Below are 17,011 nucleotides of genomic sequence, written 5' to 3'. Positions count from 1 at the left end.
CAGCACACTGCATTCTGGCAGTTGTATAGGTTTTCTACCAGTTTAGCAGAATTGGATGCCACAGTCCTTTTTCTCTGTTTTCTTTGGTCATGTAACACCAATTTCAAAAGTATTTTTATCCTTCTACTGTATAGACAGCCTAACTTTATGAAAAGACCATCTTTCCAGTGATGACATACTTTTTATATGTACTGACAACAGCGACACCATTCAGTGCACCAGTGGGGAGCCTCTTCAGCCTCAACAGTCCTGTGCTGACTCTGAGGAGGAACAGGTTGTTTTAAAAAGCAATTTTAGGGTCTCCTCCTCATGGGGTAGAACTGCTGCTTTAGTGAAAAATCTGTTAAATATGTCGTATTAGGCTGATATAGGGACATGTTAAATGTTGTTTAAACATGTTTTTTTCTCTCTGTCTCATATTATTTAAACAAGGACCGTTGATATATCATTTTAGGCAATTAATATTTGTACCATGCATTGTTAGGAAGGCCAACCTCTTTTATGTAGCCTATTGATGTAATTTTATTGTGAGGCAGTTATAGTGTACTGCGGTGCTGTTTAAATTCTGAGCTTTGTTTTTTTGCTAACATGTGGGCATATGCAAGGTTTAACATTATATTATTGTGACAGTGCCTCTCTGGTGGTGTTGTGAAGTAACACAAAAGTAATGTAACAAGTAGGGTAATAGATTACTTTCTACAGGGGGCAATTAAGTAAAGTAATACATAAATCTTTCTAAAAGTAACGAGTAATGTGTAATACATTACTTTTTTGAGTGACAATGCTAGCACTGCCCACATGGCATTGAATTTATTCGTTGACTCCCAGACAGTATGTCTTATCTTCTCAAGTTTGATGTGGTTAAGAACTTGGACTATCCAAATGTTGTGAGAAGGTGGTACAGAAGATATCCTTCTCAGCAGGATTAAGTGTCTGGCCAGCAGAGTGGCAATCAGAGCTGCTTCTAATGCCCTCTATACACTGAGCATTTTTAGCAATCTTATAAGACTATTGCATGACACACTGTGTGACGTGGATCTAATAAACTTTGGTACGACATCAAGTTTGATGTGTGCAGATTGTACGATGGCCATTTACTACTGAACCACAGGTTACGACGTACGTCAATATGCAACGTCATCAGCGTAATTTAATTTAAATTTATTTAACTTTTGTGGGCACAATTGCGGTGTGTGTGTGTGTGTGTGTGTGTGTGTGTGTGTGTGTATTGTGTTTGCTAGCTGCCAGCTTGCTCACCTGGAAGTTGTGGTTCCTCCGCAATTTCCTTCCATGCAGCGTCTTTTTTCTTGCGGTCATGATTGCAGCTGGAGGAAACATCAAATAAACAAGGCTTCTGCTGCCACAGCTCCACCAAACTTTCCTCTTTCTGGGAGTTCCACAGACTTCTTTTTGTTTGTTTTACCTCCATGGCAAGCGATCATTTGTATGGGTTTAGCACCGGTGTCGCGGTGACCATTGCGTCATTTCCTGCTGCATTTCTATTGGTTGATTAGTTGACGTAGACCGTAGCAGCTGTCACGCTGTGAGATAGTCATCCTAAATTTCTGACAAATGGCTGTCCTTGAACCTGTCTCACAGTGCGACGTAAGACCACCGTTTTAGAGCCACGACCAAAGATATCGCCACGTTTCTCCCACGATGGTCATTTTTCGTCTGGGAAAGCCCAGAATCGCACAGTGCATACCGACCATAAGGCAGAGTGACTGTAGAGGGGACCCCACCTCAAGTAGTGCAATCATAGCCTAAAGCTTTATCAGCTCCCCAGCTGTTCTGGCAATGTCTCAAAAAGCTCAGACCAGAAGCTCAGGACCATAACATATGCACATGTGTAGTTGGAGCTAGACTTTTGCATTGTATGTATGAGGCCATGGCACAGATAGTTGTATGCACTTTGGTAAAGCTGGGGTAGGCAGGTTAATTTTAGTGTCATTGGTAGTGCTGCACAATTAATCTAATCGCAATCGCAATCGCGATGTCAGGCTGTGCGATTACATAACCGCATAAAAAGCTGCCATTTGCGATTTAATGTAAATAAATGTTAACATGTGAACGTGACTGCCTCTCCTGTTGTGTGTGGAGTTTGTTGACATCACGCCCACAAGCTATCCTGGTGCGTGCAGCCGGCGTGCAGCAGTGACCAACACAGACGCTTAAGAAGAGCATGAGCTCGACCAAGAACAGCCTGAGTTGGTGGCAAAAAAACGCAACGTATATTATTACATGGCGATACTTTGGATTCAGGTACGGTGACGTTGAACAGAAAGACGTGCTGTGTAAAAGTTTAAAAGTTAAAGTCGCCACGTCCCGCGGCAACACGACCAATCTATATCAGCACTTGAGACGGGATGTGGCGACTTTAACTTTTAAACTTTTACACAGCACGTCTTTCTGTCCAAAGTCGCGGTACCTGAAAGATGTGCTGTGTAAAAGTTTAAAAGTTAAAGTCGCCACGTCCCGCGGCAACATGACCAATCTATATCAACACTTGAGACAACACAGCACAGGGAAAAGTAGGAAGAGTGCATGCGAGAGAAAGCCGAGCCATGTAATGCTAAAGACAAAGAGACAACTGAAAGCCGCCAGAGCCTCATAAAACAACATCCAAGCACAGTTAAGCAAATATTTGTAAGTGTCACAGGGAAATCATGGACTCCATAACAAATGAAAAACTGAGCAATTTTGCTCAGTTTCGGCCCACTTGACATGCTGCTGTGTTGTGCTATGGCGCTGGAATTTGTCATTTACGTGACAACGCCTGAACGCAACACAGGCTCGCTCCGCTGTATGTACAGTTCAGGTACAGTTTGACTGTGCTCAGTCTGTTGATGGTCATCGACACACTGTCTGTCCATAACAATAACTATGTCAGGTCAGTGCCCCCCTAATATAATGTAGGGGAAACACTGAATCAAGCAAAAAGACTCATGATACCATTTATTTATTATATTTTATTGTAATTATATTGTAATCGCAATCGCAAATCGCGATATTGTCCCCCATAATCGCAATTGCACATTTTTATCAAATCGTGCAGCACTAGTCACTGAGCAAAAATTGCATAATAAACTTTTAAATATTGTAATTCAAGTGGTGAAACTTTCATCCATCTATGTCTCAACCCTCACCTATGATTATGAGCTTTGGGTAGTGACTGAAAGAATGAGACTGTGGATACAAGTGGTGGAAATGAGTTTCCTCCATTGGGTGGCTGAGCTCAGCCTTAGAGAGGGTGAGAAGCACAGTTATCCAGGGGGAGCTCAGATTACAGCCACGGCTCTTTCATGTCGGTTGAGGGAGTTTAGGCATCTGATCGGGATGCCTCCTGGGTGCCTCCCATTAGAGGTGTTCTTGGCATGTCCCACTGGTTGGAGGCCTCAGGGTAGACCCAGAACATGCAGGAGGGATTACATATCTCTTCTGGGAACGCCCTGGGATGCCCAGCCTGCTGCCCCTGCGACCTGGCCCCGTTAAAGCAGATGAGATGGATGGATGGATGGATGGATGTGGTCTAGAAGAACACTGGACTTCTGCACCTCGTGATGAAAGACTTCAATCTCAGGCCATTTTCGGAGTGAGCAGCTGTCAATCATGTCTAACACAGCTCTTTTATTTCTCATTTGGAAAACATTTTAGTGTACCGTTTAGCAGTAAAATTAGAAAGTTTTCTTATTTTTACAGCTAAACAGTACACTAGAAAATATTTTCTGAAAAAAAAAAAATAAATTGGCTCTTAAAGAGCATTTTTTCAAGAGCTTTTCTGCAATTCCTCCCCAAGATCATGCTCTTGTGGGGTTCTTACAGAGTTTAGAGAAACCAGATGCAGCGAGTGTATCGCACCTTACTGATAAGAAAACATGCCTTTTAACTTAAAACTGCAGCATGCAGTATGTGAATCTTTTTTCTGTCTTTCCTTGTGAAATAATCCAGAAATGGTCGTACAAAGCACACTTAACAAGAAATTCAAGTCTAATTGAAGAGTTCACTTAAAGACTGAAAAATGATGCAGCCCAATATCCCAAAGAATCCCATCCACATTCCAACTTTTTCCAACAAATGCAGGAAATGAGTAAGTAAGGGTATGGAGTGTGCGTTTACAGACTTAACGTTCACTTTTATATAAACTCTAACCTGCACAAAGTTGGCAGTGGATGTAAAAAAAGTTGTCATTAAATGTAGTCCAGAGTTTTGGGAATACAACAATATTAATTCTATATTATTTATTAATGTATCCAGTGTATTGTATTCATTGTATATCCATTGTATCTTATGTACGTACATGTAGTCAAGTAGATGAACCAATGTAATTACATTCGCAGTTTCAAAGGTGATACTCAAAATTAATTAAATACCACAATCATTACTGAATCATGAATCAATGAATAAATAATGGACCCATTTCCTGCACCAAAATTACTTTATTTGCCAAAGCTTGGAACTTGTTCAGCTACTAATTCGTGTTGCTGCTGATGAATGTGCTACGTGTCATCAAGTAGAACAAAACTCTAATTTCATGCAGCGTAACTGGCATGTTGCCATTCTGTCAAGTCTAACAGCTAATTAATAAACTTGTGATTGACAAGGCCAGCAAAAACAACATGCAGAGAGGAGCAGTGGTCCTCTGTGACTAAACAGAACTGCCCATAAGGATCGGGAAAGTAACAAGAGAACAATGCTTTAATTTTCACAGTTGGGCTTAGAAACTGGAGTGAGAATAACAATGATCTTTTGTAAAGGATTTGAACAGAAATAGCCTGTGAAAGACTTGAGCATTTAGAATTAGTTGAACTCAGAATATTTCATTTCACTGAGCTGATTTATCTGTTTAAATATGCTGCAAGGCTATGTAGTTTTTCTACCAATCCTGTGACTAAACCACTTTTTTGTGGAAAAAAAACAGGGATACAGACAGATCAATTCACATCCATTTTGTGAAAAAAATAAAGATGATGTACATTTTCAAATCATAAAACTTGGGAAAGTAGAAAAACTAAAAGCCTTGATTTAAAGGAAAGCATTACTTCCTTCTATTTGCACTGAGGAGCGAAGGAAAGGGAAACCATTTCTCTTCATGCACCACAAACAGCCTTGAGAAGACTGATTTTTTTCTTTTTACATTTTAAACTCTCTGTGGTAAGCCTCTCCAGGTTTATTATGACAGATTTTACAGAGGTTGTAATCATCCCCTCAGCACTTAAGCAACCTTTTGGAAAGCCCTGTCCTCTTGAGACTGTATGGCGCCCACTGAATCAAAGTTTTCCTACCTTTTTATTTCGATCATGGAAGAGAAACACAGGGAAGTTTTAAAATCACAGTCTGAAAATGAAGCAGTGTTGTCTGCATAACCACAGCTGATTAAATATATTATGGATAACCAATACACAACAATTATACCTACTTGACACAAATCCTTATCAGCAACTCCTGTCTTGCCAAAACCCAGGTAGCAAGTGTTGGCTACAGAGAAGGGCTGCTGAGTGCACAGCAACTGAATGTCCACCTGTGGAGAGACTAATAACTGTGATCTGAGGTCACAACAAGCTTATTTTGAGACAATATTAACCTCTGGGCCACACTTGTGTTGCCCAGTGCTTTTAAAAGCATCTCTCCCTCTTTCCATATAAAGGCAATCCATCATTGTGAACACAGACTACAAAATATTCTGTTTTCTCCCTTATTCTGATAAAGACAATATTCCTACTAAGCTCCTTTCTGCATGGCTAATGAAAGTGAATATTCCACTAATATTCCTGTCAACATGCAGCTGTGCGTACTCAGATTAACGTGGCATAACATGTCATTTATCACAACAAAATGTGGAAAAGTGCAATGGCTTGAGCTGCTTGTGCCATTTTGCTTCTTTGGGTCAAAATAGGATTTCTTCAAAGTTTGAACCATGTGAACACAGCCTTCCTCTTTCATTCCTTCAACCACCTCCTTGGAAAGATCAGCATTGTGATATTTGCACATATCCAAAAAAACCTGTTGATACCCAAGTCTTTCATAATGTGTAAAGTAGGAACATTTGTCCATCCAACCAGAAATGTAGACTTTTAGATTGGGCATTCATTTCTACCCCAGCCTTGCTTGGTTGGTGTGTGTACAACACAGGGAGCTTACCATGCACAGGCAAGAGGCTCTGTGACACAAACTGCTGTAAAAACCCAAATGGAGATCCATCCATCCATCCATTCATTTTCTAACTGCTTATCCTCTTGAGGGTTGCGGGGGGGGCTGGAGCCTATCCCAGCTGACATTGGACGAGAGGCGGGTTACACCCTGGACAGGTCGCCAGACTATCGCAGGGCTGACATGTAGAGACAGACAACCATTCACACTCACATTCACACCTACGGCCAATTTAGAGTCACCAATTAACCTATCTAATTAGTAGTGGGTACTCTACTCGCAGCATTTTCACAACAGGAGTAGGTTGCAGGAAATTTGATTTAGTCAAAAACATCTAATCTCAGACAGGAATGTCCCGAAGGTGATCAGGAGAACTTCAAACATTTTCTGGATCAGTTACAGCTTTAACTTCAAAGAGCCATCATGATGCTTTTTGACAAACAGAGGTCAAAGCACTGCTATGTGTTTAAGATCATAAGGCAGCTCGTAAATCTTTGATTTTGGCTCTTCCTCAGCCTCCCTCAGTTCTTTCGTCTCTCTCCGACTTTGTCGCCTCTCTTTATGTGTAATATTCATCATCTAATATGACGCTTTATTTAGCTACAGTACATTTACCTCAGCAAACGGCAGTTAACAATCACATTATTACAGTGCTGAGCAACTATGGGATAACCAGGATATCTAATGCAGCGCAACAAGAGCTGAGAAAAATGTTGCTGTTTTATGGGCTTGAATACTTTTAATTAAATTATTCAGGGAAATATCTCTCTCAGTGCAAATTAGAAATGTTCAGGCAGACATTTACAGCTCTTGACACAAATATAGCTGCCACACAGTGCTCTCTACAACAGTAAACTGATTATTGAGAGTGAATTGAGGATGAAACAGGATTTTTCTTACAGTAATTAAAAGCAGCAATAACAACAACGGCACTTATGCTCATTAGAGTGAAAATAAAGAATTGTATGTGTGGTCCTGAGGAACATCTTGGCCGAAGAGCAACTGCCAGCCTCCAAAACAATCTCTGACTGCAGTGACTGAGAACAATAAACCACATCTTACATCTCAGAAAGATGCGGTTCTGTGCTGGCTTCTTCAAGGACAATGATGTGTCACTGCCACAGCCCAGTGTTGTGGCTCCAAGACCTTTATGCCTACAATGAAGTGGGTTATAAAGTCCCTGACAGCTTCTTGTTCACCACTGCTGGGAGTGCAGAAATGTAACAGAAGAAACAACTGACTTTGAGGCTCTGAGATTTAAACTTTAAACTGAGAAGCTGATGGTTCTTACAGATATCTTTTGGCTTTCCTTACGGAAAAAGACATTGAGACATTTTGTTATAGAATTGGTTGGCTGTATTTTCTGATAGATGCCACTTGAAATTTTTTTCCCATCAACCACTACAGCGCCTTAAGCTGGAATGGAGCTGGGAGTGTTACTGTCAGTGCTCATCTGATCAACCAACTCAAGTTTTTTTTTTCTTCAGTCTCAACTCAACAGTGCCTGAAGCCTAGCCTTAGACTCTCTCCTCAGTCAAGACATCTTTATTCCCTAATAACACATGCATCATCTTCAGGCCAACCCAAGCTGAAATAAATGAGATTTGTGTAAGGCTGGGAAATATGGCTAAAAATGTTATCATGATAAAAAAAAAATCACAACAGTCAATATGATAATAAGTGATAATTATCTAAAAGGTAAAATCGTTATTTCTTTCAAGTTCAAAGGCTGACTTTTGCTCCTGAGTGACAGCTCAAGAAACCCGACTGTTAACTGTGGTAAAACTATTATCTATCATCAGAGTGTGACACACACGCATCATTTAAAAATCTGAGGTAGATTGAAAACAATTATAATCAAAATAATGTCAATAAATAAAACAGCAAATAGACAAAGAAATCTCAAATCTAGTCAAGTGCTTCAGCTGATAATGTGAACAGAATAAATATACAAAACAACAAAAATCTCAACTGTGGTCAGTTTTTTTCTTTACAAGTACAGTGTGCAGTTTCTTTTTAAAAACAGGATGGACTTTGATGTCGTCATGAAGTAACATGGTGCTATTTACTGCTGATGAAACTTGGGAATAGATGTTTACAGACGAGGAAGTGTATGGAAGTTTTATTCACATTACGTTTAGTCACCTTATGTCAAACCAGTCTGATGAAAAAGTCTACCTACGTCGACAACCTGCTACTGTTGTTATAATGTTACCATACGTATTAGTGGCAGGTCTTGTCTTCTTTTTCTGCTACTACTACTTCTCCTTCTTCTCCTAGGTGGCTGGTGGAAACTGGCACTCTGGGTTCATTACTGGCCCCCTCTAGGGGTGTATGGGGTTAATTGTATTGAGGATTTATTAAATCTCCATCGTGGGAAATTATATTGAGATAATTATCGTTATTGTTTTACACAGCCCTAGATTTATTTGACTTGAACTCCTTGGGCTCTAGTTTTGCAGACCGGGTGCAGCGGAGGTACAGCGCAGCGGAGGTGCAGCGCACCTGCGCTTCGCCAACTGGGTGTGGCCAGGTGGATTTTGTGCGACCTGGCCCAGCTACTCCTCTTTCCCACCTCCGTCCCTCCAACCGGCGTAAGTCGGAAAGAGGGAGGAGAGAAGGCGTGGAGTGGGTTTTACACAGCCCATGCAGATCACACCAATCAAATGAGCCCCTCTCCTCGCCCTTAAATGCGCCGCACGAAGGCGTAATGAGAGTTTACTCAATTCACCATGGCAGAAGAGAGCAGCAGCGTCAGACGGCCAAACTTCTCCCAGGAGGAAACTGATGTTTTGGTCTGGGAGGTCCAAGCTCGCAGTGTCTGAATATACGGAACTGCGAGCAGACCTCCACGGGCTGATGATGCAAAGGTAGCCTGGGAGGAGGTCACCACAATTGTAAATCAATGTTGTCCTTCTCTCGTGCGTGCACGCTCTCTCTTTCTCTCTCACAGTCTCACTATGTTTCTTTTCTTTTGACTTTTCTAAGATGACAGATGCTGAATATATACTCCCTATCTGATGCTGTGGCTGTTTGTGGTTGGCTGAGAGGGATGTGAACTCATTAGTTTGCAGCTGTTTAATCAAATCAGGTTGGGTTTCCATTACGCGTGCCAAACGTGCCAAACGGTGCCAATCCCCTTTGATCTGACATCAGATGTGACGGGACAGTCGATATAGAGATACATTTATGTGCTGATTGCAGATAGTTGCATTGAATAGTGTTTTTTTTGGGTATTTATTGCATTATTAATGTGCCTGATATTCTGGAAACCTGCCTGTGAGGTTTTGGTGACGTGTGCGCACTGTCCGCCGGTCAGCCAAACTTCGGTTTACAGCGGCTGCACTCTGCCTGCGCTGACAGTAGACGTGGTTTCAGTTGGCAAGCTTTTAGCGCACCTTTTGGCACGAAACTGTCACTGCGCCAAGCTGGATCTGTTGACACCTCCCCCTGCTGCACCGCCACACCCATCTCAGCGCACCTCGGTCTGCCAAACTACCAAACTGAGCGCGCCTCGGGTTGCGCTGCTCGAAACTAGCTCTGCGCGGGGTTCGCCACCCTGCACCACCCTGCGCTGTGCTGGGAAACTAGAGCCCTTTGTATGTAGCCATCTACAGTATCTACACAGACATGTTAGTGGTTTGGATTGCATCTTATTGTACTCTTAATCATTCATTTATAACAGTGAATATTATTTCTTTTTCATGGCAGGCGACTTCACTGCACCAGAAACTACATCCACATGCACCTGTTTGTGTCCTTCATGTTACGGGCAGTCAGCATCTTTGTGAAGGACAAAGTCGTCCATTCCAGTGTTGGACTGCAGGACTTTGATTCTGCCCTGATGGACAACTCAGAGACAGTTAGCATGGCACAACTGGACAAGTCTCAGTATGTAAGTATCACCTCTACTTATTTGAATCTTTTTACTTACTGCCAACAACTCTACCTAGATAAAAAGTATGAGGTATTGCTTTGAGTGCTCTGGCAATAAAAACTTGCTTTATAACATTGTAGGATGATTGACTGTGGCTGTAAGCCCCTGACAGTAGCTTTCAGACCTGTCAGATTGTCACTCAAACAGATTAGAGTCCTGGCTGTATCTTCATGTAATCTTTATTCCTAATGCTTGTGTGGCTGTGGGGATGGTGGTGTTTATCCAGGTGAGTTTCGGTGGAGACACACATCCAGGGTTGTTTTTTTATTCCCAGCCCCTCCCTTGGCTACACAGTATTGTTACAACCAATAGGTACAGTGACTGACTCCTTGCTTCATTCTAGGTGTATGAACTGTGATGGGCAAGTTTTAAATCTCAGTTAAAGTTAGTAGCAACATGCTGGCAGTATCACATACAAATTTGCATGCTGTTAACCATTGCACAATTTAAATACTTAACTCCAACGGAATTAAACTCACAAACATGAAGGCTATGTAATGGTATTTTAAAGACAACATAGAAATTTGTCAGTTCGCCCAGGGGTTTGGACCCTGGACAGTTAATATGCATGTACAATATTTACTGGTACTTACTTGCTTGTTGAAAGCCCTTTTCGAGTGTTGCATAATTTCATCTTTGTGGGTCCTGAGTACTGTAAGCGTTAGAGGTAATTAACTGCCCTTATATACTGATGATTATAGTCATTAAACCCTGACTATGATCGATGGATTTTAATGCATTACACCTTACAGTGATGTGAGTATAATTCCAAACACGCAGCACATACAGCTTTAATAATTTGTTGGCACTGAAATGTAAGTACTTCAGACACAGAGTCCAGCTAGTTAGATGAATATATCATACGAAAATAACTATTTAAATTCAGTGCTGATCATCAGTAACATTAAACCCAAACATGAATCTGGCCTTCAATTTATTGTCGCTGAATGCATGATAAACAGATAGCCTAAAGGCTGGATCCAGGCGTCTGCCCTTTAGCATGTTGACTCTGTCCCACCCACATGTAATTTCCTACTCAGACCAGATGGCCAGTTTTGGAAATTAAGAGTGAAGTAAATAACAGTTGTTGGAAAAAGACAAAACATGCATGATGAAGAATCAACAGGAGACACTGTGTGTTTTGATTTTGAAGCATGTGATTGAAAACATTGAATCCACTTCTGTTTCACTTCAAGCATCCTCCTCATTTTTGATGCTGTTGTCAGCACTGCATGAATGTTCTTAATTGTTTTTTCTGACTTTTTAAAAACATTGTGGGCAACAGAATCAGTAACTACTTAAATTAAGTAAGTACATATGAGACACGGTTACCAAATTTATAGCCACGGTGCCTCAAAAATCTTTTGCTCTCGAATTTCATCCGAATGATGAAAGGAACACACCTCTGTCATCACTCACTGACACATACAGTGAAGATATAAAGATACTCCTGGTGTGTGTTGAAGTGTCTACTGGCTTGGCATCTGCAGGGTTGCACAAAGGGAGTGAAATGAAAACAGTGACTGCTTTGTAGTAAAAAGTCTTTCATCAATAAAACTCTACAGGCAACAATGTCTTTTTGACAGAACACTTGAACAACATATTGTCCGTGAGGACTTTTCTGACTGAAAATAACAGATGTGTATTTTCAGTATCTAAAATGCTGTCCTTTATTTGATCTCATTAAACTAGTAATTTAATCAGTTATTCGGCTCCATTAAGGTATTTGACTGAGAAAGGGAATAGCCTTCCCAGTCAAGGCACCAAGGTCATGTTTTTCTTTTGTTGCAGTTAAACTGAAGTAAAAACCTTTGCAACAGTTCCACATTGCTTTTGACTTCCAGGGATCTCGGGATCTATAATTGGCATCAAAGGTTAGGACTGCCTGTTTTATTCAGGAGATTTAAATCATAAATAATTGTGCCAGGTTACCACTCAGTTTGCAAACCTGAAAGAGCAAGAGCAATTTTTTGATTTGCACTGAAGCATGTACTTTAATTCTTTGGCTTTGAAAATATTTTATAAGAATGCACTAAAAACATTTGAGAGATTTAAATAAAGTGAGATAAATATGCTAAAGTAAAAATGTGTTCCCACATTATTCGTTGGTTTTTCTATGGTTAAATGATATAATTCTAATACAAGGGTACATCAAGTATTCACTATCAACTATTTATTTGAAGTGCAACATTTTAAGGGATTGCTGATTCATCATGTGCACTCAGCATAATGTTACTACAAGTAACTAGTAACTAGTAGTAAGTAGTAGTAACTGGTAACTAGTTTGCCTTGCATTAACCATGTGCAGACAACGACCATTTTATTATCTGGGGTGTATTCCAGAAAGCTGGTTAAGTCAAAACTCTGAGTAAGTTAACTCTGAGATGAGAAGACCTCCAGGGCCCGTATTCACAAAGATTCTCAGAGTCCTCTCAGAGAGATCCTAACTTAGCCTAAAAATTCCTAGCAAGGAATCTTAGCTTAAAGGCCCGAACATACTCGGGCGGAACATAGGCGGAACGGACTCTGCGGAGGTCCGCGCGGACTCAAAGCGGACGTCCGCAAGCCCTGTGCGTGCAAAGCTCGGCATGTATTTTTCACATTTTTACAGGAAACTACAATGCGGAAGTGCGCTCGACTATGGAAGCCCGAATGACTGCGGACATTCCTCGCGGAGTCTGTTCCGCGTACGTTCCGCCCGAGTATGTTCGGGCCTTAAGAGTGATTGGGGAAGTTTCTGAGAGCAGCTCTGAGCAAGGAGGGGACAGAAACTTTTATCTTAGTGAGGAGGTGTGGTTGACCCTGTTGCTAGGTATGACGCAGTAAAAGCTGTGATTGGTTGTTACAAAAAGGAAAAAAGAAAAAAACAAAACAAAAACAAATGCGCTTTTAGTAATGAATGGACAGTGAAATCAACCGATCATAGAACTTAGACTGTATTAAGAAATGTGTAATCGTGAAAATAATTTTATGTCATGATGATGAAACTCAGCAAAATTAAATTAATTGTTACACAGCTTCAAAATGTTTGAACGTACCTCATTCACATGCCGATTATTATATTGATTTGCTTATTGTTATGTTTACTCACCATGCTGGTAATTTTACTACTTAATCTATTTGATATTAATGGTGGACGCAGACTCAGCTGTCAGCAATTACTGTGATTGCTGGCCTCCTTGTAAAAAGCGGTTTGATTTGGCAAAATGACCAAAACAACGAACGAAATGGAGAAAAAAAGAATGAGAAAGCCGAACTGGACAGAAGAGCAGTGCCTGCTGTTGGCACAGCTTGTGGAGGAGAACAAAGGAGTTTTAAGAGGGAAATTTGTTCCCGGGATCACGGCACAAGGGAAGAGGCAGACTTGGGAGCGCATTGCCCGACAAATCAATGTGTCGTTCCCTCTCCTTTCACGCACAAGCGATGAGTGTGAGAAGCGCTGGTACGTGCTGCAATCCAAAGCGGGCGGGGTGGGAAAAGTAAGGTCATCCCTGATGAGGTCAACCACAAACATTATCCCTGCACAATCAAGCCGGTAGCATCTTATTAAATCACTGTCATTCTATATACGGAGAATATCTCTCCTTCCTCTCTGTCTTTCCGCTATCTTCTCTGATTAAGACACTCTTAGGCTTCTTAAAAGTCCTCCTCCCTCCTCTTAACAGTTCTTCACCTTAGGAGCTCTCTTAAGACCTAAGATGCTTTGTGAATAACTTTTATCTTACCAAGGGAAAATTCTAAGAAAAATCTTAGAATTCGAGGAATTCTTAAGATTTTTCTTGGAATGACGTCACTAAGAGCTACTATTAGTTTTAGGATTCTTTGTGAATACGGGCCCAGGTTTTCAGTTCCAGAAAGAGAGGTAACTTAAACTCTGGATCTGTATCGAAGTGCATATCAAAGTGCATTAATTAGCAGAAGTTTACTGGATGTCCTGATTGGATATCGGTTTGTTACTCAGGACGATCTAAAGTTACAGCTTTATGTGCTATCAGTCATTTTTTGAACAGCTATATTTGCACATTCACATTAAAATATTACAAAGTATCAAGTCACCTTCAGCTCAGAAAAAAAACCTCTGCATGTCCACACTGAAGACAGCTGTCTTATGCCTTATGATGACAAATTAATAGACAACACTGAATAAAAAAAAAAAAAAAAAAGGATTCTGTAAACGTTGTGACACCTTTTCTCGCTCTGACTCAGGCTCTTATTCTAAAGATAAATGCGCGCAGTCCGCATGTAGGCTTACATATACATGACAGTTTTAACATAATCCTGCCGAGCCCCAGCAGCAGAGCCTGCAATTCCAGTTATTAATATCTCTACATCCACCAGATTAGAATGGAGGCTCTGCCTATATTTACCTGTTGCCATGGTTAACGTGGTGAATAGCATCAGAGCTCCACTAATGATTGCTTTTATCATTCAACACGCACAAGCTTAACTCAGAGTGAACATAATCAGGGTTGATTGAATTAATTCTGATCAGCTGTTCTGGAAGTGACAAGTTTTCCATCTCAGAGTTCATTAACTTAGAGTTCAGGGTTAGACTCAGAGTTTGTTAAACCTGCTCTCTGGAAAAGACCCTTGGGTTCTCACAAGTATACTAATAATAATTTTATTCATGAAGCACTTTTTAAAACACATAGTTAGAAAGTGCTTCACATATAGGATAAAATACACACATACAAGTACAAACATACATGTTTGATACTTGTCTGATACACAGACAAGAATTAATGCACACAGTCAAAATAAGCGTGTATAAAAAGGCTAACCTACAGAAATTAGTTTTTAGCAGCTGCTTAATACCAACCACAGATTCAGTAGATGTGATATAAAAGACAAGTCTATTCCAAAGTTCAGGAGCTACGACCACAAAGCACAGTTTCCTCTGGATTTGAAATTGGAACGCAGAAAACATAAAAGACCTCGATTGGGTCATTGGAGTAGAATAGGGGATCACCAAATCTGCTATATATACAGGGGCCAAGCCATGTAAGGCCATGTAAGTAAAATCAAGTCTGTGTTTTAATGGAAGCCAAGGAATGGAGGCAAGAACTGGGTTTAAGTGGGACTCATGTCTAGTTTTTGTTAGCAGCCTAGCTGCTGCATTTTGCACCAGTTAAAGACGAGCTAGAGAGGACTGAGTAAAGTAAGTAAAGGGGGAGTTACAGTAGGCCAAGGAATAAAAGACTGAGGGATGCACTACAAGTTCCATGTTTTCTCTGATTGTGCAGGTTGACTGAATAATTTCAGTAATATGAGGTTCAGTGTTCAAATGGTCAAAAAGGATTCGAGGATCTTAGAGACAGTCTTGATATTGCTAGCAAAGGGGCCAATTTAGTGACTGACATCCTTGGTAAAACAATTGTCAGCCAGTTACAAGCACCACAAGGTTTTGTCAGAATTGAGATGGAGGAAATTTTGATATATCCAATTTGTAACAGAAGATAGGCAGTCATGGAGAGTGGTAAGGCTGTAGAGATTATTAGTTTTAACAGAGTAGTAAAGCAGTATGTCATCGGTATAGCAATGGTACAAGATACAACGGAAGAAGCTTATTGCTCAAATGCAGCATATACACTGAAAACAGAAAAGGTTAAAGGTATGAGGAGAGACATCTGAGTGCAGTCCAGAGATACCAACCTAGTTCAATATTTTATCAATTGGCATGATTAATGGTATCAGAGGCAGCAGTTTTTTCCAGTTTTTGAATCAATTGTTGATGCTTGAATAGATATGATTTAAACGGTGGAAAGATGTTGCTGCTTTTAAGATCATGAGATGTCATCTGTTTCAAGAAAAAACACGCCGAAGCGAGAAAGCAGACAATGGTGACAGTCTGAAGACAAACCATCATCTGCTCAAAAACTAACTTGAATTCAGCCAACCAAGCACAAATTTCGCTGTAGGGCTGGGTGGTATGACCTAAAATTTATATCACGGTATAAATCGAATCCCTTCACGGTAACGGTATATATCGCGGTATAAATTTAAGTGTAAAAGTTATAATAGAAGTGTTTCTGAATGGGTTTTTTAGTCCCTTAGCAAAGCTAAATTGATAAAAAAACAACAACAAAAGCAAAGATATAATGTATTTTTTAGAGCATTTATTGTGCAGAATGCAGATCTCAAAACTCAAAATTAAAACCCAGTACTTTATGGTGCAAAATGTCCCCTGGGATCTATATCAAAAGGTAATTTCCTTCTTTTAGCAAAATCCTAAATGACTGAGTTGTGTTTTTTCCACCTGGACCTTTATGCTCTGCCATTTCTCCTCTAATCATCACGCTGTGACCTGTGACAGGCTGTTATGATACCACAACTATCACACATTCACATATGGAGTTTTTTGTGGAGCCCCTAGCGTCACATAGGTTTACATTACCAAAGGTTTATGACAAACTCTCTTGCCGAAAGCCAACTCCCGTGTGCGCACGGTGAGAGAGGAGAGGGAGAGACGCTGTGCTGCTGCCAGAGGAGACACTGAATGAGTTCCCTCTGAGCGGTAAGTCGCTAAAAGAGTCTGAGAAGTCCGGGGCTGTTAATAAGACATTAACTCACTCACTCACAAGTTCTCCAGCAACACATGTTGCACGTGCTACGCTAAATCACGGACGTGAACCAGCTCCTCTTGCTCCGCTGTCTCTGTGCTCGCAGCCATTTTCACACTGAGGCAGGTGCGATGACGTCATCGATGATAGGACGGTAGAGCGCAAATCTCTACCGTGGGCCAAATTTATATCATTTCTACCGTCTACCGCATATACCGTGCAGCCCTATTTCGCGGTTACACAGATTAGACCCAGCCAGCTGTGAAACCTGGTACCGGGGTTGGCGCCCGCTGAATTTGAGGTGCTACAACTACTACTGTGAGCTTTGTCTCCAGGGCTTCTGTCCCCACTCCCCCCTGTGATATAG

At 40.9% G+C, this 17,011-nt stretch overlaps 1 protein-coding gene across 1 annotated transcript in view; it reads left to right on the top strand.

Moving 5' to 3' along the window:
• The window catches only part of pth2ra (parathyroid hormone 2 receptor a), a 95,071-nt gene that overhangs the window by 28,309 nt on the left and 49,751 nt on the right, over window positions 1-17,011 (top strand). The window contains exon 6 of the mRNA XM_033617028.2: window positions 9,859-10,042. Within this exon, the coding sequence (XP_033472919.2) occupies window positions 9,859-10,042 (184 nt within the window). The remainder of the gene's footprint in view (window positions 1-9,858; window positions 10,043-17,011) is intronic.

Source organism: Epinephelus lanceolatus, chromosome 14 (assembly GCF_041903045.1).
Source record: "Epinephelus lanceolatus isolate andai-2023 chromosome 14, ASM4190304v1, whole genome shotgun sequence".
In the NCBI taxonomy this organism is placed as follows: domain Eukaryota; kingdom Metazoa; phylum Chordata; class Actinopteri; order Perciformes; family Serranidae; genus Epinephelus; species Epinephelus lanceolatus.
Note: the sequence above shows the minus strand (reverse complement) of the source record. Positions and strands in the feature narration are given on the sequence as shown.